This window comes from Lissotriton helveticus, chromosome 2_1 (assembly GCF_964261635.1).
Source record: "Lissotriton helveticus chromosome 2_1, aLisHel1.1, whole genome shotgun sequence".
Taxonomy (NCBI): Eukaryota; Metazoa; Chordata; class Amphibia; order Caudata; family Salamandridae; genus Lissotriton; species Lissotriton helveticus.
Window position 1 is genome coordinate 1,187,071,913 of NC_136059.1, and position 27,831 is coordinate 1,187,099,743.

The following is a 27,831-nucleotide window of genomic DNA, read 5'->3' on the forward strand; positions in this document are numbered from 1 at the left end:
TACCTTGGTAAGGGAAGTATAACATAGGTGAATCATGAGCGTTCCCATGCATCCACTCATGTATTTTGATGTAAACTCATATTTACTGAAGTTGGTACACATGGGTTTGCTCCAAAATGGCACGCCACCCCGAGGCTGCTGTAATGAGGAGAAATATCTTATTTTCTTCTTGTTTTTTCCTCTATGTGTGTGTGCTGCCTTCTGAAGAATACATACAAAGAGAAAATTGTCTCCAAGGATGGCTTGTGTGCATGAAGGCATCCTATTCCGTACAAACACTATCCTGACCACAACAAAGGCACCCTTGCAACATGATGCAAGGGTGCAAGCATTTGTGTTTAGCAGCCAGGAGTGAGCCAGTGATAGGAGACAGCAGAACTGCACCACATCGTTGTAAATATAGAGCAGTTTTGCTCTCAGTTTCAAGCAATGCAGTGCAGTATTTTTCCTTGCTGTGCTACATTCTATGAAATGTTAATACATCCAGGTAAGATCTTTTATCCCATGCACTCGGTTTTTGCATTGGTTCACTTTAATCTGTTAAAAATATATGCATTTTTCTTACCATTGCCTTACTAACAAGCAACATATGTTCTTGGTTTATTTAAACTCATAACAGATGACACAAAGACTACAACATTAACATCTTTAATATGGATCACCTTTATTAAAATTTGAGGTGCAGGTATTATGCTTCTAAATAATTCACGATGTAACATATTAAAAGTGTTCATGCATTTTAGTTTTTCTATGATTTGCTGGTGCTTTAGAGCTGCATTGTATAAAAGGGTTAAGGATATTATCTATGCATGATGAATACCTATATATGACAGTATTTTGTTCATTGGAAAGCAGAAAATGCAAATGTATCTAAATGCTAATCATTTGTACACTAATGAATAGGTTCTACTTTTTCATGATTCTGAGCTACAACACAGTGTCCTTCTTCTCTTTCTTTATACATTTTGGAACAAATTACAGTCATTTAGTCCATGGCACGTCAAACAAGAAATGTTGATGTGTTGTAGGCGTAGTCTCTGTTGATTACATTTTCCATTTACAGGATTTCAAAATGTCAAAACGCAGCGGATACTGTGAAAAAAATGAAAGTTGTATCAGTGGCTTGAATAAAATAATGGTATGCATTTGAGAATTTTAAGAAGGATATAAGACTGTAAAAATAGTGCTAATTTTTAAGTATACCTTTGAGGGAAGCTTTTGTTGTTTTACCAGACCATAGTTTTCACATAACATACTGCAGTGCCTTCCTGTCTTTTCCCAGCACTGCCGAACAATGTGCTGCCTAGCGCCAATGTATACACCCTTGCACCATGGTGCAAGGGTGCCTGTGTTGTAAGCAGGATTGTTTATGAGCAGTAAAGGACACCTTCCTGCGCAAAAACAACTACCTGAGGCATCTTCCTGCTACTAAGTGTACTGCAGAATGCAGCACACATAGAAACAGAAACAAACACGGAGAAATTAGGATATTTCTCCTTGTTTTGCCTTCCCTGGGGATATGTAAAACTTTTACTCATTCCCAGGTCTACCAGTAATGGTAAATCTGTGAATGCATCAAAATCCATGGATGTTGCAAGGGAGCACCCAGGCACCACCCACGGAATGACTCCCTGGGACAGAGGAATGCAATGCAGCAATTTGCGCTGTGTTGCGTTATTCTTGCTTTATCTAGCCACTCATGGCCATGCTAGGTGGCCCTGCGTGACTTGATATATCTAATTTAAGGGTTGTGGCACTCTTGCGCCCCATTGCATGGTGCCAGGGCAATGAAATTTATTGATACATTTGACCCAATATACATACATAGATAGGCTTTTGCACAGCAGGCCTTACCAATTGGTATGTTGAATTGTTAATCAAATGTTGCTTCCTCCCACCACAGCATATAGCATTGGGCAATTGGTCAGCCCACTTTACCCATTCGCTCCCTTCATTTGAGTGACTGTTCAAGCTTGTGCATGGTGTCCACACTCTCTCAAAACGGATCCTTTCTCTTCAATGGCAAAGCTCTCTCAGAGTCTGCTTCTTAATTTTATCTGTATATGTCATTATTATTGCTCTTTGTTTACTCTTAGGGTGCCCAATTTCATGATTATTTACTTCTTCTTTTCTGTTTAAGTTGCTGTTACACAGTATCAAAGTGACTTTGTGACATTGTACCAGCCTGCAATTTGGCTTCTTGTTTGGGTCATGATTTCTTCCTGCCGCATTTACAAAAAACTCATTAGAGGGCATATGTACAAGGAAATGGCGCAGCGCAGTGGCAAATTGTGCAGCTCTGCACCATTTCCAAAACACAGGCAGGTGCAGTATTTACAAGAATACATTGCACCCCTGTCTTTTTCCTGGCGCTGGCACTAGAAAATAGCTGCCTAGAAACAACACAGACTACCTTGCGCCACAGTGCAAGGGAGCCTACGTTGCAGGGATGATTGTTTATGTGCAGGAAGCTGCCCCTTCCTACACATAAACAATCAATAATGGTGATATACTACTTATATGTGTGCTGCAGGATGCAGCACACATTGAAGTAGGAAATTTCCATTATTTAATGATTGCTTTTGTGCATGAAGGGACACCATCCTCCACATAAAATTTCATTAATGGTGTTTTGCTCTGTCTATGTGTGCTGGAGATTCTTGTACATCTGGGGCATCCTCAAAAAGCAATGGATGTTTGGGTGGAATGCCCACAGCAACACCCATTGCATGCCCCTTTTATCCAGATACCTGTGTGAAAGGGTACCATATTTACACAGCAGTGTTAACCTGAACAAAAAATGTGCAAATATGGAGCAGGGCATTACGCCACCAGAACATCTGTAAAAGTGACGTCCCGGTGGTGTATTCTCCTTGTCAAAATGTCCCAACGTTTACAAAATTAAAATAATAGCACATATGAAACATCCACATCACTGAGTGTTTTCTTTTTTTTTAATTAAAATGTTTTATTGTAAGCACATGGTGACCAAGTTTTAGGCGGCGACGTCTTTCTTTTGTACATTTTGTCATATGCTTGGAACACATATAATTCAAAAAGTAGCCATTGCACCACCATGATGAGGGAAGACCTATTGTCTTTGCAAATGTTTTTTGTTTTCTGTAAAAGACTGAATTTGAACCTCAACCCTTCTGATCTTCATTGCCGATAAGCTGTCCATATCATTCTCCACATTTTCAGAGCACAATGTGGATTACCCTCAATTTTTAAACTTCAGGAAGCCAATCAGTAACAGATACTAACGATTACTTGTAGCACATGCTGTGTTACTTGAGGGAGAAATACAGATATCAACAAACATGACCAAACAAAGCTAATACCCATAAAGACAGAGATATAACTGTTAGAAACATAACATTGGTGGTTACTGCACTGCTGACTAAATGGGGTCCTATTTTTGGTGTATTAGTAGGTTTGGTATTATCATGGAATTATTCTAACATGTCAAGTTTGAAAGGGCGAGATTTTGATCGATACCTTATATCTATTGATCCAAACCTCGATCTGGTCGACTGAACCTTTGTTGCCTGTCTGTGAGGAAAGAAAGTGCACCTACTTCCAAGTTAGTCTACCCAATAAAGGACTCTGCTCCCAAAGATCACAGACAACTTCTAGCTTTCAAAAGTTTATTGTAAAGATATGATAAGCTGCAAATACAAGCATCTCAGAATGAGATTAACGAGATACACAGGTCCAATTACATACATGTGCTCTCGGAAAGCCCTCAGACGAGCAACAGAAATCACTAACACAAGTTCTAAGAATAATAAAGCTATCAGCATAGACGCATATCTCTCCTTCATTTAGGTTGGAGGAAAACGCAAAGGTTAGGCTGTCCCTACCCTGCTCTAGATGGTATCCCTACTTAACCAAATCCCAACCTAACAAAGGTGTCAGCAGTGAATGACCCCCAAGGGAAGTCACCCACTCTAAGTCTCTTGGTGAAAACCTATAGTTCTCCAGTCACGACCCCTCTCTGCCTACCCATCCGCTCTCTAAAGGGTCCTCAGGTATCTGCTCTAACTCCACCCAGGGGTGCTGTCCCTAATACAAAACAGTCAACAACATTTAAGACGCCCCTTGCGAGACGCCTCTCACGTGGTGTAGCTTCTGGCTTTTTCCATGATGCTTTGTATTGGGCCTCGTACGTTAGAGTTGACCTTGCTTCTCAGACTCTTCTCCGGCCCGCTGATACCCCTCAAACATTCCGGAACCCTCCTCCATGTCTAGGCCGTCCACTGAACAGACCTCTATTCATTCATTTATAATTGGATCCCCCCTTATCCTTTGCAGACAGATATCTGCAGCCAAGAACCCAACTCTCATAGACTTCTAAAAAGAAAAAAAGCTTGCAACATTTCTCAGCCCAGACATGTACGTATAAATCAATGCTAAAACATTTCAGGCCTACAATATTTCTCATTATGACTATAGCATTCAACTTCTTCATTAATTAAAGCATGTTAATATTCTTATTCTATTATTTAGTAAACGTCTCTATAAATCATGGCCTATTTAATGCAATGACCAAAACATTAATACAATCTGTGTCGTGAAAAGAAACACCTTCCCTTTAGCTCTGGCCCTGAGGCCTACCACATTCTGCGTTTAACCGCATACCATCTTATGTTTTAACAGCTACACGACATGGATTCAGAAATAATCACATCTACTAAAATCATATAATGTCACACATTTCTGTATTAGTTCCACTTCTACTTAAATCTCTATATTAGCTATACATTTAGAATATAATTGCAGATACTATTAGCACTCATGGCATTTCTCCTCATGATTTGTGCTTACTACTGATAAGTGTGATGTACTCATACATTTAAGTCAGCTTGCGCTCTCTCAGTTCCCCCCTTTGATGACCTCTCGGGGTCATCACTAACATTTAGACTGCAGTTATTGCTGGCATTCTCTGCGCTTCCAGAGCCCTCAGGCTCCTGTACTGATTATCTTGTATGGCAGCCAATCTCTGCAGCTGTTCTCTTTGGGCCCTTTCTGACCTTCTTGCTCTGTACCATTTGAATACTCTCACCAATCCCCACAATATTATCCCACAGATCAATATTATGATGATAGGTTTTAGAATGTACCAAACAAAGCTTTTGCCTAAGGTGGAAAACCACCCTCCAACTGTACTCATTCCGTGGCCCACCTTTTCCCAGACATTTTCTCTACTCAAGTCTTCGATCTCCTTGTGAATATTAGTTATGTTCTTAATAACTTTCTCAAGGGGCTTCGAATTGTCTGGAATGTAAGTGCAGCATTCCTGGACCTTCAAAGCCTTACAGACTCCGCCCTCTTTTGCTAATAGGACATCCAATGCAAGACGGTTCTGAAGAACCATAGCCCTTATCGATTGCATCTCTCCTTCTACCAGCATTAAGGACTGAGCAGTGCTGGCAGACAACCTGTCGACAACTGTTGCCAGTCGTCTAATTTTAACATCATTAAGGATTACTCCCAAAAGAGGGAACATAGCTCCAAAGACATCTCCAACCATTTCTGCATCGCCTACATCTCTCCTTCCCCTCGAAGATGCCTTGCCCTCAATGATCACTAAGTCTTGTGCATGATATATTTTGGGGAAGACAATTGCCAAGTAACATGATCCATACCAGTTGTCAGGTAGTCTCACGTAAGCATTTCTTCCACATACAAAATACACATTTGGAATCACTTGCATTCCCTTCAGGAAATCCTTAGTGTAGTACTCTAAATTAAAAGCATGCTCACAGTCAACTTCACCCACGTATACATTTTCATAATACGTTTTGGCTCGGTGAAGACATAGCTTTCCTCTCTGCGTTTTATCTAAAGCTATTGGACCACTACTACCCTTTCTCTTGTGTGCCTTCTCTTCCTCGGTCCAATCTGTTTTCCATTGTCCTGATTTTTTCAAAATCTTTTGTCTCCTGTAACGATCATCCACCTGCCCTATGAACTTCTTCTCGACTTCTGACACCTTGCATGTCAGGTTATTTCTACGGGCATGTGAAGTATCTAAGGTAATCCAAGGAATGAAGAACTTGGCCAATCTGTCTTCACTCTTCCAGTAGTCCCATTTGTTCATCTGCTTATAATTTGGGACTTCTGGCAACACTGAATCATAATTGGAGAAATAGTATTCAAAACTATCTCTCTCATAAAATATACTAAGCAATAAGCTACATGTAATGCCATATGTCAGAGGGAGGTGATGGTATCTAATACCCTCATCTACAGATGCCGGCAATTGCATGCAGACATAACAATCCTTAACCTCCATGGCATCCACGTATTCATATAAAAGTTTAGCATAAGCATTTGACCTAAAGTCTCCTTGGGACTCGTCTACGTGTAACCTGCGGGCTTCTGCAGCCAATAACGCTTTCTCTTGAGTGTTTTCCCTTTTCTCACCAGCAACAGTAGGTGTAAGCGTCACTACAGAATTCACATCAGTTACCTTTACCTCTTCTTCATGTCCCTTTACATAAGAAATTGTTACCACTAAAGCTATTAATATTATCACTCCTACTATTAGTGTACCTATTATACATTTAGCTCTTCGGTTCTGGGTGCCGGCCTCCATTTCGTCAGACAATATGGCTCTCTCTTATCTTAGAAAAAGTTCTTTTCCTCTCGTTCCTTTACAGTCTCTTTTCAATCCTTTTGTCTTTAGAATCCACACAACTGGAGGCTGACAACCTTCTTCGCAAAAGTCCTTTAACAGTTCAACAAAGACAACCCTAGCCCTTCTCCATCAACTCAAGGGAAGTTCCCTATTATTCTCTGCTTCCTGGGCGCTAGGTAATCTTCTTTTTCTGCTTGCTTTATTTACAAAGTTCTTTAACAGTCTACTATCAGGTTTGTGGTTGCAGCTTCAATAGCATAGTTCAATATTTCCAAACGAAGATTGTGCTCTTCATGTGCTGTTATCGTTGTACCAAAGTCGGGGAATTGCAATTCTGTAAGGAACATGTGTTTTAACTTGCTGAGGCGGGGAGGTCTGGGGAGCATGAATGTTAGTGACCCTTCTTGTTCGACACCGGGTACCAACAGTCTTATTTCCACGGTGATAATGGGCTCAGAACTGGACACCACCACCGCTCGGATCCTCCCTGTCTCCGGTTTCACAGACATTTGTCGCCAGATATGTCCACTCAGGTGTGGAGTATCTTCTGTTAGGCACACGCACTCTTCTTGACCTTCTTCGGTCCGGTGCTTCAGCGCCCTGAGCACCTTCTTCTGGGTCTGAGTCTTCTGATATCGGAGGAAGGGTTGCCTCTGGAGTTGACCTCAGGCTAGAGCTCCTTCTTTGCGGCCAATTAGCTTCTCCACGTGCCCTTCTACTCCTTCTCCTTCTTGTCTGTTCTCGCTCTCTCTCAGACCTGTCAGGGTCTGACTCGTACTCCCAGCTACTTTCTCCTTCTGTAGCGTCTTCTGTTTCGCTGTTGTACTGACCGTCCTCAGCTTGGTCAGACTCGTTCCCTGCTTCCGCTGGCACCTCTACAGCTTGGCTAGCCCCCTCTATGGCTTCTCGGTCCTCTGCTGGACGTCTATCCGAGAGAGGAGCTGTTTCTTCCAGAGGTGCTGGAACCCTTCGCGTATGTGACGCGTGGATCCAATTGGGCAGGCCTCCCACCTTCACAGCTGTGTTCGTGATCAGGATGATCTGGAAGGGCCCACGCCAACGAATATCCAAGCAGCTTCTTCTCACATGTTTTTTCACCAGGACCCAGTCCCCAGGATACAGGTCATGGCAAGGGCCCTGGCACGCTGGAACCTCGGCAGCCTGCACCTGAAGGGACACAGAACGCATGGCGTCAGACAGCCCCTTACAATAGTCCAGGATCATATCATCTGTGATATTTAACAGTGCAGTAGCTGGGACAGATGGCAGCCTCATTGCTCTCCCCATTAACACCTCATGTGGTGATAACCCTGTCCTTCTGTCTGGGGTACTACAAAGGCTCATGAGAACCAATGGCAGGGCATCAGGCCAACTCAGGGTCGTTGAGGAACAAACTTTTGCTATTCTGGCCTTGATAGTGCCATTGATCTGCTCCACAATTCCTGAGGCTTCTGGTCGGTAACTGCAATGCAACTTTTGGTCGATATTTAACGCTACACAGACCATCTTCACAAGCTCGCTGTTAAAATGTGTTCCCCTATCTGATTCCAAAAAGGCCGGCACCCCGAAGCGAGGAATGATTTCCCTGAGCAGTAACTTGGCCACTGTGAGGGTGTCGCACCTACGTGTAGGGTATGCCTCAACCCATCTGGAGAACACACAAACAATCACCAGGACATAGCGGAGGCGGTTGCACCTTGGCATTTCAATTAAATCTATCTGCATTCGATTGAATGGACCTCCAGACCTTCCTATGTGACTTAGTGCAACTGGTGTTCTTTTCCCTACGTTCAGCTGCTGGCAGGTCACACAACGCTGGCACACTGCTTCTGCGGCTATTCTAAACTTAGGATTGTACCAAGTTTGTCTAAACACTCTCAGCATAGCATCTCTCCCTAAGTGTACGGGACCATGTATGAGTCTAGCCATTGGACTCACCATCTCATTGGGCAACACTGCTCTGCCGTCTGCTGAGACCCAAAAATGGGTCTCACCCATTACACATCCTGCCTTCTCCCATGTTTCTTTTTCAGAATCAGGAGCATTTTCTTGCATGGTTGACAGTTCATCCCAAGTATCAACAGTTTCCAGTATCATGGCTAATTCAGTTCTTACATTTATTCCACCCACTTCCACCTCTGTGAAAGAGTAACCTTGTTCCGCGCAATACCGCGCAACTTCATCAGCATATCTATTGCCTTTCGAAACAAAGTCCTCATTTCTGGTATGTGCGGTGCACTTTACAACTGCGATACTTGCTGGGCATTGCAACGCCTCTAACAACAAGCGCACAAACTCTCCATTGCGAATGGGAGAGCCTGAAGAGGTCATGAAACCTCTTTGAGACCATAACTGCCCGTAATCATGAACTACCCCATACCCATACTGGCTGTCGGTGTATATGGTGACTCGAATTTGATTGCTTGCTAAGCAAGCACGTGTCAGGGCAATAATCTCGGCTACCTGAGCGGAGTGTACTCCTTCCAGGCACCCAGCTTCCACAACTCCAGTAATTGTACAAACAGCATAAGCTGCTCTCAACTGCCCAACTTCGTCTCTTACACATGAGCCATCGACAAAGAAAATTTCATCTGGGTCAGTCAGTGGCTCATCTACGATGTCGGGTCTGGGTTTGGTGCATAGTTCAGTCACATCGAGACAGTCATGGTCTGTATATTCATCATCATCCTCGATATCATTAGGAAGTGGCATCAAAGTAGCAGGGTTCAAAACAGAGCATCTCTTGAGGGTCACATTCTCTGCAGCAAGAATAACTTGCTCATAGCGCGTGAGCCTGCTGTTGGTCAGATGCTGTGTTTTGGTCCTGGTCATCAACAGTTCAACAGAATGTGGCACGCACACCTCTAACGGGTGCCCCATGACGATATTTTCACATCTCTCAATGCTGACACCCGTTGCAGCAACGGATTTGAGACATCCGGGCAACGCTGCGGCTACTGGGTCTAAAGTAGCCGAGAAATAAGCAACTGGTCTACGGGCATTCCCATGGATTTGGACCAACACAGACAACGCGCAACCTTCTCTCTCACAACAGTAAAGAAAAAATTGTTTATTGTAATCAGGCATTCCCAATGCCGGAGCACGACACAGGTCCTCTCGCAGCTGTAGGAACGCCATCAAACAGTCTTTGTCCCATGGTACCGGATCACTCACCTCTTTGTGCGTCAGTTTTTGCAAGGGCTTTGCTTTCAGTGAAAAGTTCACGATCCACTGTCGGCAATAACCCACCATCCCTAGGAACATCCTGACCTCTCTCTGTGTCTTAGGCGCATTCATTTTCATGATCGCCTCTATCCTGTCTGGTGACACTTTTCGTTTGCCTTTCTCTATTCTGTGTCCCAAATACTGCACTTCTGTCAGGCAGTACTGCAATTTTCCCGGGGACACCTTGTGCCCATTGGCAGCTAGGTGATTTAACAAAGCAATGGAGTCTTCCCTGCAAGCTTCTTCTGTTTCTGACGCCACAAGGAGGTCGTCTATGTACTGGACCAGAACTGACTTCTGGGGCAGCACTAGACTTTCAAGATTTTTCTTTAAAAGCTGGTTAAAGATCGATGGGCTCTCTGTATACCCCTGAGGGATACGACACCATGTTAGGACGCGATTTTCCAGCTTAAATGCGAAAAGAAAATGGCTTTCGTCGTCCAAAGGGATCGAAAAGAAGGCCTGACAAAGATCGATCACAGTGAACCACTCAGCTTGGAATGGAATCTGAAACAGTATCACGGATGGATTCGGTACCACTGGACAACACGAAACGACTATGTTATTAATCTTTCGAAGGTCCTGCACTATCCGAAATTTCCCATTTGGTTTCTGCAGACCCATAATCGGGGAGTTGCATGGACTACCCACGATTTCTTTCAGTATTCCCTGTTTAATCATGGACTCGATCACGGGTTTTATGCCTGCAATCGTTTCTGGAGTCAATTTATATTGGGGTGTTCTTGGGAACTCAGCATGCGGTTTCACTACAATTTTCACTGGGTCCACCCCTTTGACCAATCCAATCTCTTCCCCAGTGAAATCCCATACTTCTGGTGCCACTGTCTCTCTCAAGTCCCAGGGGAGCTCATCTACTGTTAAAGTAGGGTACAGCTCCACGCATATTCTTGAGTTTGCAACTTTGAAATCTGCATCATCATCATTGGTCAACACCTCCACTCCCTGAGGTGTACAGTATATAGTACAATTCAATTTACATAACAGGTCTCTCCCTAGCAGACACACAGGACTTGAATCGCAAACTACAAACTGGTGCTCATCGCTGTACTTCCCTATTTTCACCTGTACCGGTTCTGTCAATTGGCTGGTTATTCTCCTGTTTGCGACCCCTACCACCTGTATGGTCTCTCCAGACATGGGCAGGTCTGGAACTGCAGCTGATCTGATCGTGGATCTAGTGGCTCCTGTGTCCACCAGAAATGTCGTAGGGCACCCTGCTACTTCTGCTTCCACATAGGGTCCCCTTTGGTCTACCTCCAAGGCTGCCCCGAGGGTGCAGTCTTCTCTTTCCACTCTCTGTCCGGTTAATGGGTCCACATAATAGCACTCTTCCCCTTCCACAAACAGGGGCATTTGTCTATAGGTCTTACCCATACTCCCTACTCGAGGAGGTTGCGGGAACTGGGCTCGGGGAGGAGCCCCCCCCCCTTTGAGCACCTTTCCTTGGTATGGCGTTACCCCTCTTGTAGGCGCGCTCTGGACCTCTTCCTCCTCCATCTCTTGTTCTCCTATCTCTACATTGTAGGGGCACTCGCGTTTCCAATGCCCCACCTCGTTACACTGGTGGCACCTTGTCGTTTTCTTCAAGGCAGCTATATCTATTCTGGGTCTAAAGGTGGAACTCTCCTCATTGCCCTTGTTCTGGCTGTACTGCTTCTTTCCTCCTGTACCTGTCCCTTGCTGCTGTTGCTGTTGTCCCCCCTTTCCTGCTGCCTGCATCTGTACCACCATCAACTTTTCTTTTAGTTTCTTAGCCTTAGAGTCTATCTCATCACAGCAGTACCTAGCATATCTCAGTATTTCGTCTAGGGGTTTAGTTTGCCAACAAATCGAGTGTTGCTGAATCATTAAACTAATATCCGGTCTCAGTCCCAGGACGAACTTGGACACAAATTGCCCTATGTCTTTTGGATCCATTACATCCAAGCCGCTATACTGTTTAAACGCCTTCAGCAATCTCTCGTAATACTCGTGGACTGTCTCTTTGGGTTCCTGTCTTGTTCGGTCTATTCTGACCCAATCTATGTCTTGCATTGGCACTTTCTCTTTCAGCCAATTCATCACTCTCTCGAATTTTGCCATCACAATCTCGGACGGCCCATTAGTCTTGGCATCTCTCTCTGGCTCCGTTGTGGGCCACTCAGCGCTAACCTTGCATGCTGTCCACAGATCGCCTGGTACTACAATGTCAAACAGCGTGTTCAGATCTATCCAAAGGACTTTTGAGATTTTTACAAATCTCTCCACTTGCTTGTACCACTCCACTGGGTTTTCACGTAATTTGGGGAAAGAGGTGGTAAAAGCAGCTAAATCTCCCCTACTCCAAGGGACATGTACATAGTTCCCATTTGCCACTTCCCGCAAAGGGTAAGCTTCTATTCCCTGCTGTCCTGGTGTCATACCAATCATGCTTCTCCTGCCGGTCCCTTTCTTGGACCACCTCTCCTCCCACTTATCCAGTGCCCTCCATGTCCTTATTCCAGCAATCAGTTCCCTTATGTGCGTTTTCAGCCCAATCGTTCTCCTCTCATCTAGGTCTCGATCTGTATAATGTAGCCTGTGGTTACCCTGTAATGCTTTGGTTCTTGACAAGTCCACCATATATTTGCCTGCTAGTTCGACTAACTTCTCATGGACTGCTCTCGCTTTTCGAGTAATGTCTTTTGCCATATACAGTATTTCATCCTGTTCATACATTTCCATTCTTTCTAAAGGCAGGGTACCATCTACCATGTCATCCAGGTCTGACCTTAAACTGGAGACATCGAGTCTCTTGGCTTTTATCTCAGCTCGCAATATGTCTTTCGAAGGGGGCTCACTGGTCTCCCTACCATCCCAACTTCGAGCTCTACGTTTGGGCTCGGGAGAGTTAATGGGTGGTCTCCCTCGCTCCCATCTCTCCAGGTCCCATGCTCGGCCATCCGATCTAGGAAGATGATGGAACACGGGCCTGTTACCCCCACTCTTGCTCTGCCCACTCTCTTCTTCTTCTCTCCTCTCCCCGCACACCTCTCTGTTATTCTCCCTCTGCTCTCTACTCTCTCTTTGCCTAGTATCGCTCAGTATCTGATACGATCCTTCCTGGTTCCCCATATTCCCTGGGCTGCGCTCATTTCCGTCATCACAGGGACTATGGTGCGACCTCTCACAACTCCCATTCAGTTCTCTGGTGCCAGGTACACAGTGTGGACACTTAAAGCTGTTCCTGTACTCTTGCGCTCTCCTCTCCCCTTCACTGAGTATTGGGCACGCCACCCCTCCACTCCCGGGGCCCCCGTTTTCCAGGTCTGTTCTACCTCCACTCCGGGCCCAATGGGTGACTCCCCTACTCCCTCTACAGTCCCACTCCGGGCTACTCTCCCCAGCCCCGCAGTGAGTCCGTGCTCTGCTGTCCTGACTTTCTCTTTCAGCTTCCGCAGCATTGATGCTCTTTTGAGCCTTCACTGCCTCATCCCACTGCTTCATGTACTCATTTAGCTCTTGAAAGGATTTTCGTCCAGATCCCCTCAGATCCATTGGCCATCTAGGGCCCCCAGGATCTCCTCCTGGGTCCCCTGCTGTGTGCATCGGGGTGCTCCACTCTCTCGGTATCGGCATCTGACTTGGGGAATTATTCGTATCGTTCCTTCTTGCCTTCTCTACTCTTTCTCTGTCCTTCCGTACCCGTTCTTCCCCTCTTGCTCTCTCTTGGTCATATATCGATATTATAGGACCTATGGTAACAGGTACCTGTAGTGCATCTGGCAATGGGTAGGATGTGGCGCTTTCCGTTTCCGGCGCTCTTTGTACCACAAACCTCCCGACTACCTGTTGCACCTGACTAGGCTGGGACAGCTCTTTCTTTGGCTCAGGATCCCACTCTGAACTGGGAAGCGGTCTGTGCTCTCCTGCATTGCCCCCCTTATCTCCTTCACTATTCTCGACCTCTCCCCCTGCTCTATTATACGGGGGTGGCCTGTCTGTCAATAATCTGTTTATCAGGCTATCCTCTGTTTCGCTCTCCTCATCTTCTTCTAAGGGGGTTTTATTTACTGGCGCCTCTAACACTGGGTACAGTTTATTTACTTCCATGTTATGCACTCTCCATCTTTTAGCATCCGCATCCCACCTGGCATCCTGTACTGCCCTTACCGATCGTTTCACCCTTTCCTGTCGTCTGTTCATATTCTTTTCATGCGCTGCCCTAATCCATGCATCAAGAGCTTCAAACTGGGTTGGTCTAGGCAAGGGTCTCATTGAGGTCATGACTGATTTTAATCGATGTAACACCTCTAATCTGAACGTCCCGTACTTCGGGAACGTCAGTTCCTCATTTCCTTCAGTAATCTTACTCCACTCTGATATCCAAAGGATCGTATGCAGCCCAACATTCACTGCCATATAACGAGCTGGCGTACCCTCCGGCGGGGCTTCTTCCCCTTCATACGATCCCCGCTTCTCTTTTTTAAACACTGCTTTCAGCCATTTAAAACACTTCATAATTATGCGCACAAAATCCAGCCTCGCTATTCTGTTTACTTCCTGATGACAATCCACCAATCCTGTCGCGGCTTTGCTAGCTTGGCCTATCGCAGCGCGGTCTTTCTCCAGTCGGCCAATCACGTCGCGACCCTGTCTGACGTCTTCGCTAGCTGGCCTATCACAGCGCGGTCTTTCTCCGGTCGGCCAATCACTGCGCGACACTTTCTGACGTCACTTTTCTCCGCTTCGCAGCAGCACCCCTCCTTTCTCAACTCGTCTCCCGGTTATGCATGCGTCCCATTCATACACCGAAAAATGACTACTTCCGACCAAGCGGTCACTTCTCTCGACTGTACGTCCACAGTCTATCTGTAATTGTCAACACAACTGACGAGATGTCTATCGTCTCTCTGATAGGTTGCTTACACACACAGTAACTTCCGACCAGCGTCCGTTACTCACGCACTCACTCTTACGTTCCCCCTATCTCGGTCTCTCGGGTGATCAATGGTACCTCATGACCCCCTTCACACTAGTTGACAATTACTCTGGGTGTCCGATACACCCGAACCACTTAAGCTCTCCTTGAACTTAAGATTTCCACCGGTTGCGCGCGCTCACAACCTGTTCCACAGTCACTCTACAGACATTCAACTCCGCCAGACATTACAACATAGATACAATACAAAACACCGCAATCTAACACGCATAACCCTTTATACTCACTCTCGACCGATACTGCTGCTTTTCCTGTCTCACGTCATCCGGATCTTCTCCAGCGGCCTGTTCTTCCGATCATCGATCTCTAGGGGCCTTGGGGTAAGCTAACCTGGCCTAGGTCACCGTCCTCAAGAAGGTCAAGAAGGCAACCATCCTCTATAGCTACCAACTGAAAGGGCGAGATTTTGATCGATACCTTATATCTATTGATCCAAACCTCGATCTGGTCGACTGAACCTTTGTTGCCTGTCTGTGAGGAAAGAAAGTGCACCTACTTCCAAGTTAGTCTACCCAATAAAGGACTCTGCTCCCAAAGATCACAGACAACTTCTAGCTTTCAAAAGTTTATTGTAAAGATATGATAAGCTGCAAATACAAGCATCTCAGAATGAGATTAACGAGATACACAGGTCCAATTACATACATGTGCTCTCGGAAAGCCCTCAGACGAGCAACAGAAATCACTAACACAAGTTCTAAGAATAATAAAGCTATCAGCATAGACGCATATCTCTCCTTCATTTAGGTTGGAGGAAAACGCAAAGGTTAGGCTGTCCCTACCCTGCTCTAGATGGTATCCCTACTTAACCAAATCCCAACCTAACAAAGGTGTCAGCAGTGAATGACCCCCAAGGGAAGTCACCCACTCTAAGTCTCTTGGTGAAAACCTATAGTTCTCCAGTCACGACCCCTCTCTGCCTACCCATCCGCTCTCTAAAGGGTCCTCAGGTATCTGCTCTAACTCCACCCAGGGGTGCTGTCCCTAATACAAAACAGTCAACAACATTTAAGACGCCCCTTGCGAGACGCCTCTCACGTGGTGTAGCTTCTGGCTTTTTCCATGATGCTTTGTATTGGGCCTCGTACGTTAGAGTTGACCTTGCTTCTCAGACTCTTCTCCGGCCCGCTGATACCCCTCAAACATTCCGGAACCCTCCTCCATGTCTAGGCCGTCCACTGAACAGACCTCTATTCATTCATTTATAATTGGATCCCCCCTTATCCTTTGCAGACAGATATCTGCAGCCAAGAACCCAACTCTCATAGACTTCTAAAAAGAAAAAAAGCTTGCAACATTTCTCAGCCCAGACATGTACGTATAAATCAATGCTAAAACATTTCAGGCCTACAATATTTCTCATTATGACTATAGCATTCAACTTCTTCATTAATTAAAGCATGTTAATATTCTTATTCTATTATTTAGTAAACGTCTCTATAAATCATGGCCTATTTAATGCAATGACCAAAACATTAATACAATCTGTGTCGTGAAAAGAAACACCTTCCCTTTAGCTCTGGCCCTGAGGCCTACCACATTCTGCGTTTAACCGCATACCATCTTATGTTTTAACAGCTACACGACATGGATTCAGAAATAATCACATCTACTAAAATCATATAATGTCACACATTTCTGTATTAGTTCCACTTCTACTTAAATCTCTATATTAGCTATACATTTAGAATATAATTGCAGATACTATTAGCACTCATGCCATTTCTCCTCTCATTTGTGCTTACTACTGATAAGTGTGATGTACTCATACATTTAAGTCAGCTTGCGCTCTCTCAAGTTTGACTTAGGTCATGATTTTATTGAATCCATTTTTGAGAATTCCATAATGCCCAAAGTAGTACTGTTGGACATAACTTGCATAATGCTATATAGCGGAATTAAGTGGAATTACTTAAACATTCAGCAAGATAATGCAGAATCACACAAGAGTAATTCTGTTATGTAGCACTATTTTATTAGGGCAAAAATGTCCCGTAGCAGCCACAATGGAAGTGAGGCTGCATTTTGTAATAAGAAATGGCCCTACATGCAAGAGAACATGAATATTGAGCATCTGGTCGTGCTCACTAACTTACTTCCGGCATTTGTTGCTAGTCTTTTAGAACAAAATTCACTCTTTTACCCAAAATGGAACCAAGGATGCATTTTGTGCTGTGAAAATAGCAGTAAAAGCAACAGATCATAAACAGCAGTGCGAGCAGCCGCTCGTGTTCACTAAGGACAGTCAGCATTGCCACAGGCATCTCCAGACGGGGGGCGGGGGGGATAGGGCAATTCACTGAAGTAAAAGACACAGAAGAAACTGAATTAAACACACGGGTGTAGTGACGACACAACTAGTAGGGGAATTACTTAGTCTATTGTCTATCCGTTCGCCATATTTCCTGTTTGTTTTTTCCTGAGGGTCGTGACAACCGCCCCTCCCTCCCCCCGAACACGGAAGTGACAAGGGTCACAAGGAAAACCTAAACTTGAGAAGAAATGCCAGAAGAGAGAAGGGCTTGAGGAAAAGTGAATACCTTGGGAAAAAGAGAAGTTGGTACATTTGAAGGAAAGAGAAGCTTACTTTCATATTTAACAACTTACACAGTGGTTGACAAGAATAAAGGAATAATTTGTCTAACACTAAGAATAAGTCTGGCCTCTTGCATTCCAGGAGGGCTGGGGTGATGACAGGGTGTTGAGCAAAGAGATCAAATTAGCACAAAGGCACCATTCAAATGATGGGCTTGTCCAGAGTGAGCCATCGGATGAAGACTGTTTACTAGCATCTACTCCTCCATTGGCTTACGCTGCTACGAGCAACCCCAGTTTCCTCCTCTCTTCTATTAACCGCAGCCCTCATGCTAATAAGCCGGTGGTTGGTTTAGTGCAGGAGAAAGGTGCAGAGACTACCCACCACCTGTTAAGAAACCGGTAATACAGAGGGAGTTGAGCTTTGTTTGGGCGCAATGGCGACCGTGCTCACCAAAAGACTGTGCTATAAATTAGGCACCATACTTAGATAACTTGTCAAACCATTAGCACATGGTTTGGCATATATTGAGTTACCCCTGAAGAAGCTGGTGGACTCGAGGGCATCTCTACCAGCCAACACCATCACATTGCCCCCTACCAGGTCCAAGGCGATGATGCAAGTGGCAGCCAGTGATGTTTTAGGGTTGACAAATATACCTACCACCATTGTAACCTTTAGTGTCACAGATAATGATCCAGACCAAGCTGCAACCACTGTGCTGAGAGATGGAAGTAGTCACCAGTATAAAGCCTTCTATAAAAGCAGAACAGTGGGTAAACATCACTTACAACGCAACTTTTACCACGCAATGCTTTTACATCGACACTTTTACAACGCAAACCATTACAACGCATTGCGCTGGGGGGCGCTCTAGGATAGGGAATATATTTAATTTACTATCCAACACCTTCCCTACTATCCACGGGGACTGGAGTTGGAATAGTTAATTAAATAATTCACTATCCAGCGCCCCAAAGCACTATGCGTTGTAAAGGCATGCATTGTAAAACTTGCGATGTAAAAGCATGCGTGGTAAAAGCATGCGTTGTAATGTCATACATCCAGAACAGTGTTCCAATGGTTATCTAACATAAAACTCCCCCCAGAGGCCTGCTTGTATGCTCTAGCTCTGTCTAACATTCCTCTTTTAGATGAGATGTGTTAGAAATGTGTTCTCTGGTTGACAGAGGTTTGCACCCTGTCAATTTAGACTGGTAGTTTGCACAGAGCAGTCAGGCTAACTGTGTAAAGTAATTGTATAACAGTCAAATTACAGTACTCAATGAAAACACCACAAACACACTCTACACCAGTTTAGAAAATTAGAGTATCTGAGTAAAATAAAACCAAAACAACAACAATCAAATACGTAGAAATCAAGATATGTATTTTTAAAGATTAAATGTGCAAATAGTTCTTACAAGTCACTCATGGTAAAAAGGTTACTTGAGTTTGCGAGAGACCACTGCAAAGTCAAAATTCAGGCTGACCGCAATAGAGGCTGGCTAGAGGACCCAGACAGGTCCTGCTGAAAAAAATATCTTGGCTGGCACTTTCGTCGATGTTGAAAGTCCACTGCATTGTCGAGCAGTGCAGAGTGGGTTCTCTCTCTGTGTCGGCTCCATTGAAGTCAATGCAAAGCTTCATCGCCATTGACCCACTCAGGCTGTGAATTCTTTGTCGTTGAACAGCCTCTGCATCGGTGGCCAAATGCATCAGAAACTCCCATGCAGCCAAAGCAATGCTCGGGTTTTGCAGAAATCAGCTGGTCAACGAATCTTTGCATTGCCTTCAACGGATCAAACGACGATGCAGAACCATCTCTGCACAGCTCGACAACAACACAGTGGACTCTTGATGTCGACAAAAGTTCCATTCAAAGTATTTCTTTAGAGGAACCTGCCTGAGTACAGTAGCTGACCTGCCTCCATTGTGGTTGGTGCGAACTTTGACATTGCACCCTTCCTTGGCGTCTCAAGTAACCTTTTGACCATTAGTGACTTCTAAGCTCTGTTTTCATATTTAATCTTTAAAAATTAATATTGTGGCTTCTACTTATCGGATTTTTTTATTTTTGGTTTTGTTTTACTCAGATAAATATTCTCTATTTACCTGAACTAGTATTGAGTCTTTCTATGTGGTTTTCATTGAGCTGCTGTAGTTTAAGTGTTACACAAATACACATTGCCTTTTAAGTTAAGCCTGACTTCTCTGTGCCAAGCTACCAGATGGTGAGCAGAGTTACATTTAGGGTGTGTATCTGATTTACCCTGACTAGAGTAGTGGTCTCTACTTGGACAGGGTATAAACCTGGGCTAAGCAGAGATCCCATTTATAACATTGGTGATCAGCGGTGAAGATAGGACTTGTGTTTGTGTATTACCTCCTAATAATTTAGTGTTCACTATCACTCCATACCTAAGACCAATTCGAATCTATTCCTCCTGATTGACAAAGACATTGTCTGTCTTGTGCTAATTAGCATTTTTTTAATTTTTAACTCTCCCTGATTGTTTTGTTTTATTTTTCTGGTAAATGATATCTCTCTTTGACAAAGCCACACCTGTGCCTGTAGGAACTGAGTTTGAGCTGGCCAGGATAGAATGCTACACTGTGTAGCAGCTGAAAGATTTCTTCAAGAACTTTCAAGTTTCTGCAATGGGCTTTACCAGGAAGGTACAGTTACAGAAAGCTTTGAGGGTCTGGGCAGAGACCCAGGAGGCAGGGGACGATTTCCCAAAGGAGGAGGAGCAGGAGATCCCTTAGGAGGGTGACTTGAATGTAGAGTCTGAAGTTTCTCTGGAACCTCCTGCAGATTGGTCCAACGACTTTACAGGAGCAGTAGTGGTTACCAAAGCAGGAAGCAGTGTCTTCTCAAAGAGCTTGTCACCAGAGGAGGTGAGGCAGACAGAAGAGAAGAAAGAAAACTAAGGCTCATGAAGAAAGGAGGCTGGCCATGGAGGAGAGAAAATTTGACCATGAGCTGGACATAGGAGCCCTACAAGTGGGGCACAGCAACAGCAGTAATGGTGGCAGTATACCTACAGGAACTTCACGTGAGTTCAGATTCCATATCTTTAAAGATATGCTGCCCAGCTACAATGTGGGGGATGACATGGATAAATGTGGGGGATGACTCGGATCACTCCGAGTCTGTGTTGCTGCTCGAAACGCCGGATTGATTCCGATTTGAAAGTTAGCGCAATTCATTAACCCCTTGCTGACGCGGACCAGACAAGAAACTACCGAAATATATTTTTCCTCTGGCTGGGATTTCAGTTCCCACCCTCAGACGTTGGAACATGTGAGCACCGTTTGTGCACCGCTTCGTGGGCACCTCAATTCCAGCCCAACAGCTGGTTGAAGTACAGAAATCCTGCCCGGTCGAGTGTAACCGATACTACGGCTATTCTTACGCCATTGAGCAGAATCATTACCCCCAGTCCCTGTCCTGAAGAGAACCTGTAACAACTCCGGTTCGAAACGCGTCGACACCTCCACCCTGTGGTAAACCTCCATGGGTGCCACTAGGACATAACTACACCGATTCCTTTGGACCCTAGTTGTGCAACCCGCTTCTAAAAACTAACCACAGGCTTGGTTGACAGGCAGGCATTCCATTCCATCTCCCAGCCTGTCCCATGGTTTCACAGTCTGTAGGACTGGTTCACATTCACTTTATACTTCAAAGTTTTTGCACTGTATATAACTACAATTAATATTGTTCACTGAATTTTGTATTGTTTTTGGTGTGTTTTGCTCACTAATGTGGCTTCATTCACTTTTGTATGTATTGTATATTTGTACATTCTGTATATTTGTAGATATTGCCATCAGTAATCCACTGTCATAACAGTCGTTTTGTTTGCGTTCATGTCCTAGATTCCTCAAAATTTGAGTCTCATTAGAAAATAAATTTGATTTGGGATTCTCTCCCGGCGGTCGCGTGGTATATCTCTGACTACGTGGCTGAAAGTTGTTGTTGATAATTATCCTGTCCAGCCACCCTGTTCTGTTTTCCATGGATAAATGGCTGGCAGACTATAAATTGGCTTTAAAAGTGAACAGGGTCCCAGAGGGAGGGACACACTCCTTACATTAGAAGTGGGGGACCAGACCAACTACATGGCCTCGAATGCCATTTTAGTCAGGAAGTTTGATTTGTCACCTGAGGAGTACCAACAACGGTTCAGGGATAGTCACAAACTCTCTACGCAGACATGGGTGGGTTTCCTGGAATATAATGGTAAGGCACCGAAGGGCTGGGTGAGGGGCAGCAAAGTTGATGATTTTGAAGGGCAATACAACTTATTTTTGAAGGAGCACATTCTTGATAATTGTTTTACAGAGCAGCGCAGACAACTGGTGGATAGCAAGATGGCGGACTCTAGGAAGTTTGCTGAGGAGGTGTGAATCTGGGTCAGCACCAGAGTGTCCAAGATGGTACTTGGAGTGACCCCAAGAAGGATAGTTCAGGTTCCTCCCAAAAGAGTGGGGTGGATGTCAAGAACAACCCAGACAGGTACCAGGGTAAGGCGAAAGGAAAGGGCTTCAAAGTCCCTTCTGAGAAAAAAGAGGGAGGAACTGATGGACGGTGGCCAAGGCCATCCAACTTCCAACCCCACTTTTTGGATTGTTCCCAGTTAGGACACAAGCAGGGGGACACTATCTATCCAAAGAAACAGCCTACTGGTGAGAATTCTACAGGGGATGTGCATGGGGCCTTGGGGGAGGTAGACCCCAGAGGCGAAACACAGAACATGCTATGCTCTCCCTCAGGTGGGAGATAGACACAGAGGGTGAGTTGGTGATCCCTTAGGGTGAAAGTCATCACTTCCACCAGGTGGGAGTGAACGGGGTCCCGACCACTGCTCTGGGGGATACTGGGGCTAGCAGGACCATGGTTGTTGAAGTGCTAGTCTCCCCAGAGCAGTACAGCTGAAAGGGGTGTAGGGTGACTCTAGCACATGGGCAGGACTTTTTCTACCCTATCACCCTCATGTACCTACAGTGGCTTGGGGAGGTGACCCAGAGGGGTATCATAGTTAGTCCCCAGATGCCCATTGACTGATTTCTGGGGCATGAGTTGCCCCCAGTGTCGGGAGAACAAGGAGGTGAAGTCGCTACAGGTACCCAGACAATTCAGTTTTCTGGGGGCACCACTCCCAAATGAAGGGTACAGAACCCCTGATGTAGGACCAGGAGAGAGAGGACTTACCCCAGACTTCTGTCCAGCACAAGTTCACAGACAGTGGGTTGGAGGACTAGTTGCAGGATACCACCCCTGACCTGCTGGGAGGTGGAGTGGAGAAAGGAAGCAGGGCACCTGGGGCAAATGCCCCCACTCTGAGACCTCAAAGAAGACAGAGACCCCTGGATGGCCTGGGGCCTGGCTGTTGACACCGACAGCTGTTAGTAGCCTCTGTTGATTACTGTCCTTGTGGACTGAATTTTCCTTGGGTTGGGGACAGAAGTCAGACCCATGAGGCGGAACGGGCTATATCAGTGTTTTGGCCATGGTGGTACTGTGTGCCTACTGGGATGCATCTGTGAGCAAGTTACGGATAGATGCTGCACAGATGGGGTCCGAAAGGAAGGAGAATGAATCCTCATGGGTTAGCTTAGTGGCCCCGGAAAACTGGGTTCAGAGAGGCGTAGAACTGGCAAGTACCCCTGCAGTAGTGGCCATTGTCCAGATTCGATCACCCTGAGCAGGGAAGTCCATCAAGGTATTGATTAGGCTAAGTTGGCTCTAGGCTGGTGGGGGGATTGTTTTGGATAATTGCCCTCTCTAAAGGGTCACCTCAAACATTTTTCCTTCCTCCTTCTTGTCTTTTTTCTGAAATCTTTTTGTTGGCCTTGGGACTCTGAGCACTTCACCACTGCTAACCAGTTCTAAAGTGCAGGAGCTTCTCCCCTAGACATGATGACAATGGTGTATATCTGAACGGCATATTTGTTGTACTGCTAAGTCCCTTGTAAAGTAGCATACCATATGCCCAGCGCCTGTACTGCAAATGCTTCTAATGGTCCTGCAGTACTCCTTGTGCCACCCACAGAAGTAGCCTTTCAAACCTATCTAAGGCCTGCCACTGCAGTGCCTGTGTATGCCATTTACTGCCACTTTGATTTGACAATTAAAACTACTTGCCAAGCCTTAAACTCCCCTTTTAATACTCGTAAATTGCCCCTAAGGTAGTCCTTAAGACACCCTAAGAGCAGGGTGCTATGTAAGTAAAAGGTAACTCATGTACCTTTTTGTTTTACATGTCCTGGTAGTGACAAATAGCCTATTTCGTTTTTTGCTACTGTGAGGCCTTTACCTCTCATAGGCCAGCATTGGGAATTCCTTCATATACTTTTAGGCTGTAATCCCTGATCGGAGAGGATTAGCAATGTTTGATATATTTGGAATGATAATGAGAAACCCTCCTTACTGGTAAAGTTGGAATTGACATTACTGTTTTTGAAATGGCATATTTAGAACGCAGACATTTCTCTGTATCCGCTGCTCTTTGTGCCTGACAGCTAGTCTCCAATACACGTCTGGGCTGGGGGACAGCTATACTTTGTGCATTCCCTCTAGACAGCCACTAACACAAGAAGGGCTCAGTGTGTGAAAAGATTCATCTGCATTCTGATAGCCTTCTTGGGCAGGAATGGGGAGAAGTGCCACACACTTACATCTAAATAGGCCATGTCCTGTCTTCACACAAAGCACTGATTTACCACCCACCCCCGCCCCCGGGTTAGCCTGATAGACAGGACTGGGCTAAAAGGGAACATTGTACACTTCAGAGAGTCCTTTTGATGTCACCCCTTACATTAAAGGCACGTTTGGTTATAACGACCGGGTCTCTGACCCCCTAAAATCAGACACTTGTGGATCTTGAACTAAACCTTTGCCAGAAAGAATGCTGTGCTGCTTAGATGACTCACCTTGATTGCTTTTCTGGAAGGACTGCTTTGCTGCTTGTTGCCTTGCTGTCTATTGCTCCCTGGCTCTGCTGTAAGGAGAGCTAAACTCTGTGTTTCCTCCAAGTGATCTTCAAGCGCTTGCTGGTTTTTCTCATGTTTGTTTGAAGTCTCCAGGGCACAAAAGACCTGCTACAATTCTGCTGGTGCTTCTGAGCTCTGCCTACTGAGACTCTACCCTTGCCTGAGGTCCCCCCTCCAAGCCTTGGGTCTTAGGAGTGGGGTCTGCAGCTGCTTTCATCACCTACAGCTTCTGGGCTCCTGAAAGAAGATCTTAGTGTCCATTGTGGTATATAAGGGGGTAAAACTGGTTATTAAGGTATTTAGGGCTGGCAGTTTTGAAAGCTTGATGCACAATCAGGATTAATTTAAAGAGGGTCCTTTTATGAATAGGTAGCTAGTGCAATTTATTAAGCACAGCTGATGCAGAACTCTGCTTGGGAAGTTGTTCAACCAGTCTAGCTGCCGCGTTTGGTACCATCTGTCGTTTATGGGTGAGATATTTGCTCTAGCCAGCATAGAGACTGTTACAATAGTCCAGGCTTGAGGGTAAAAGTTACAGTTTTCATAGCAGTCAAAGGTAGAAAGTGGAAAGTATTTTTCAAAGATTTTATGAGATTAAAACAAATGCCTGCCACTGCCGAGACTTGTGGAAGGAAAGATACATCTGTATCAAATTTGACTCTTAGGTTTTTTGCAAACTTTACAGTGTCTGGCGGGAGGGACGAAATTTGGCCGCCATTTTGTTGGAAAAAAGAGTAGAATTTCCCAAAGAACAGAATTTTCATCTTATCGGAATTACATCTAAGATGATTGCTCTGCATCTAGCAATTCTGGAAATTGGTTTCTGAAGCAATTGTATTTTTATCTAAGTACAAAATGAATTAAGTGTCATCAGCAAACGATGTGGTTGCATTCCCGTATGTGGCAATTAGTGAGATGAGAGAGGCCATATAGATGTTAAAAAGGGTGGCACTCAATTAAAATCCCTGAGGCACACCCATTGTACCTGCTCTTTCAGATGACAGAACTTGTCCAAGAGATTCTGTTTGCCCTCTATTGGTTAAAAAGGATTTTATCCAGGCTAAGGCTTCATGAGAAATTCCGATATTCTGAATCCACTGCAACAGACTGACATGGGAGTTGGTATAAAATGCAGGAGTTAGATCTAATAAAATCAACACTGCATTTTAACCTGCGTCCAAGGGCATTCTGATTGTTTCAAGAAGTGCCGACACTGTTTAGTAATTGGGCCTAAAGCCAGATTGTCATGTATGGATAAAGTGCAGTTCTCAAGAAAAGTAATAATTTGTTGATTGACATTTTTTTCCCCAAAATGTTCTCAGCATAGGGAGAAGAGAAATAGGCCTTAAGTTGGACTTGGACTGCGCTGCTCACTTGAAGGATCAGCACGACCCCCCGCAGCATCATGTCTACGAACAGCAAGCATCGCCACCCCGACAGTGAGGTCCCGCCTGCCGCCCACCACTGCGAGGTCTTGTCTGCCTCACGTGATACCAGGCTGACTCTTCAAACCCGCAGGGTCATCGCTAGCGACAGTCTACTTGCTCCCGGTACTATCTTCCCCACTACCGGGCACCACGCTCGGATTGAGTAGTTACAACTTAAGCTGGAACTGTTGGAAACTGTATCGGACCTGCGCTCCATCACAGTTGGCCTGAAATTTGGGTTTACCCCAGTCTAGCACAACCTAATGTGACCCTTTTAAGCTATTGACTTCTAAGCACTCTTTGTGGTTTATTCTTTAGAAATTCATAACTCCTATTCTACTTACTGGCTTTTTTTCGTTTTGGTCCTGTTTCATTTATAAAACTATGGGGCATATGCAGGTAGCCGTTTGCGATTCGCAAACACCGAAATTCGGCAAATTTCAGCGTTTGCGAATCGCAAATGGCGTTTTGATATGTAGGTGCCACTTAGCAAAATAAGGAATCGGAAACATTGCTTATTTTGCTTATAGCATTTAAGGAATCGCAATTTTGCGATTCCTTAAATGCTATGATGGGGTGCTTTAAAAATTGCGATTTTTGCATAAGGAATCGCAAAATACCATCTACTTCAAGTAGATGGTATTTGGCGAATTCCTTCAAAAATACATTTTTTTTTCAAATTCAAAGTGCCATGTGGCGCACAGACATGCCCTTAGGGCATGCATGTGCGCCACATGTACTTACAGGAACATTCCAGGGGTGCAACAGGTGTCCTTTGGACACCCTGGCACCCTTGGAAATTGCGATTCTCAAATTGCGATTTTCTCATAGAAAATCGCAATTTAAGTATGTATCCCCATTCATTCCTATGGGCCTCTTGGCCCAAAGGAATGAATTGGACACTCATTCCTTAATTGCGATTCGCAATTTGCTAATCGCAATTAAGGAATGTTAGAGATTCGCCAAAAAATTGCGAATTTTTACCTACATTCCATTTTCCTTTTCTCAAATAGCGATTCCTTAAAAATCGCTATTTGGGAATCGCAAAATGGAAATTACCTACATATGCCCTAATCTATATTTTTCACCATGTGTGGAGTCTTTTTGGAGTGTATTCATTGTGTTACTGTGTGTGCGTGTTGCACAAATACTGTACACAGTGCCTTCGTAAATGATCCTGCTGCTCTTTGCCACGCTCCTAGAGGGTGAGCACAGGTTATCTTATTGTGTATCTAGCTCACCCTGACAGGAGTGGAGTTTCCTGCTAGACCTAGGTGCATACGTCAGCCAACCAGGAATCCTATTTCTAACAAGGGGTAATCAAGAATTCAACCTTACATAAGAGCAAGGTCAGCAACTGGCTCAATAAACATCGTGACCTTAGCTCAACCAAATTTGAACAAATTATCTTCATGAGGCAGGTATTGTGAATTGGATTCGCCCAAAAACCATTCAGGGTGGACACAATTTCAATTAATAAAAAAAAAATTCTTATATAGTTAGTCTCTTGCTCTGTAATCTTTATTGTGGAACATTGTTGTATTCCCTCTTGTATTATTATTATAAACCTGGTTTGTCTCACTCTCTTGTACCATGGAACTTTCAGCGACCTTCAGCTCTAATGACTGTAAGAACTATGGCCCACATGCATCATTGTTACATTTTGCACTTCCTAATTTGCGAAAAATAAGGAATCGCAAATTAAGAAGTGCAAAATGCTATGCATCATTATTTTCGGTATTCATTTGTGATTCGGTAAAAATCGCAATTTTTACCGAATCCCAAATGAATACCGAATTCTTAAGTTAATTTTCGCAATTCCCATTGATTCCTATGGGCCAAAAGGCCCATAGGAGTGAATGGGAAGGCATCAGCAAATTGCGAGTGGCACTTTGAAAATTTCATGGGTGCAGGGGGGGTCCAAAGGACCCCCCCATGCACCCCTGAAATGTATTTTTCGCATCATGTTTCACACACACATGTCCTAAGGACATGTGTGTGTGAAACATGAATGTTG

The 27,831-nt window shown here is 44.7% G+C and overlaps 1 protein-coding gene across 1 annotated transcript in view; it reads right to left on the reverse strand.

Annotated features, from left to right (window-relative positions):
- Positions 1-639: 639 nt before the first annotated feature.
- LOC144818541 (alcohol dehydrogenase 1-like) overlaps positions 640-27,831 on the reverse strand; it is a 444,364-nt gene continuing 417,172 nt past the window's right edge. Inside the window, exon 9 of the mRNA XM_078676060.1 lies at positions 640-1,092. Within this exon, the coding sequence (XP_078532186.1) occupies positions 1,068-1,092 (25 nt within the window). The 3' untranslated portion in view covers positions 640-1,067. The remainder of the gene's footprint in view (positions 1,093-27,831) is intronic.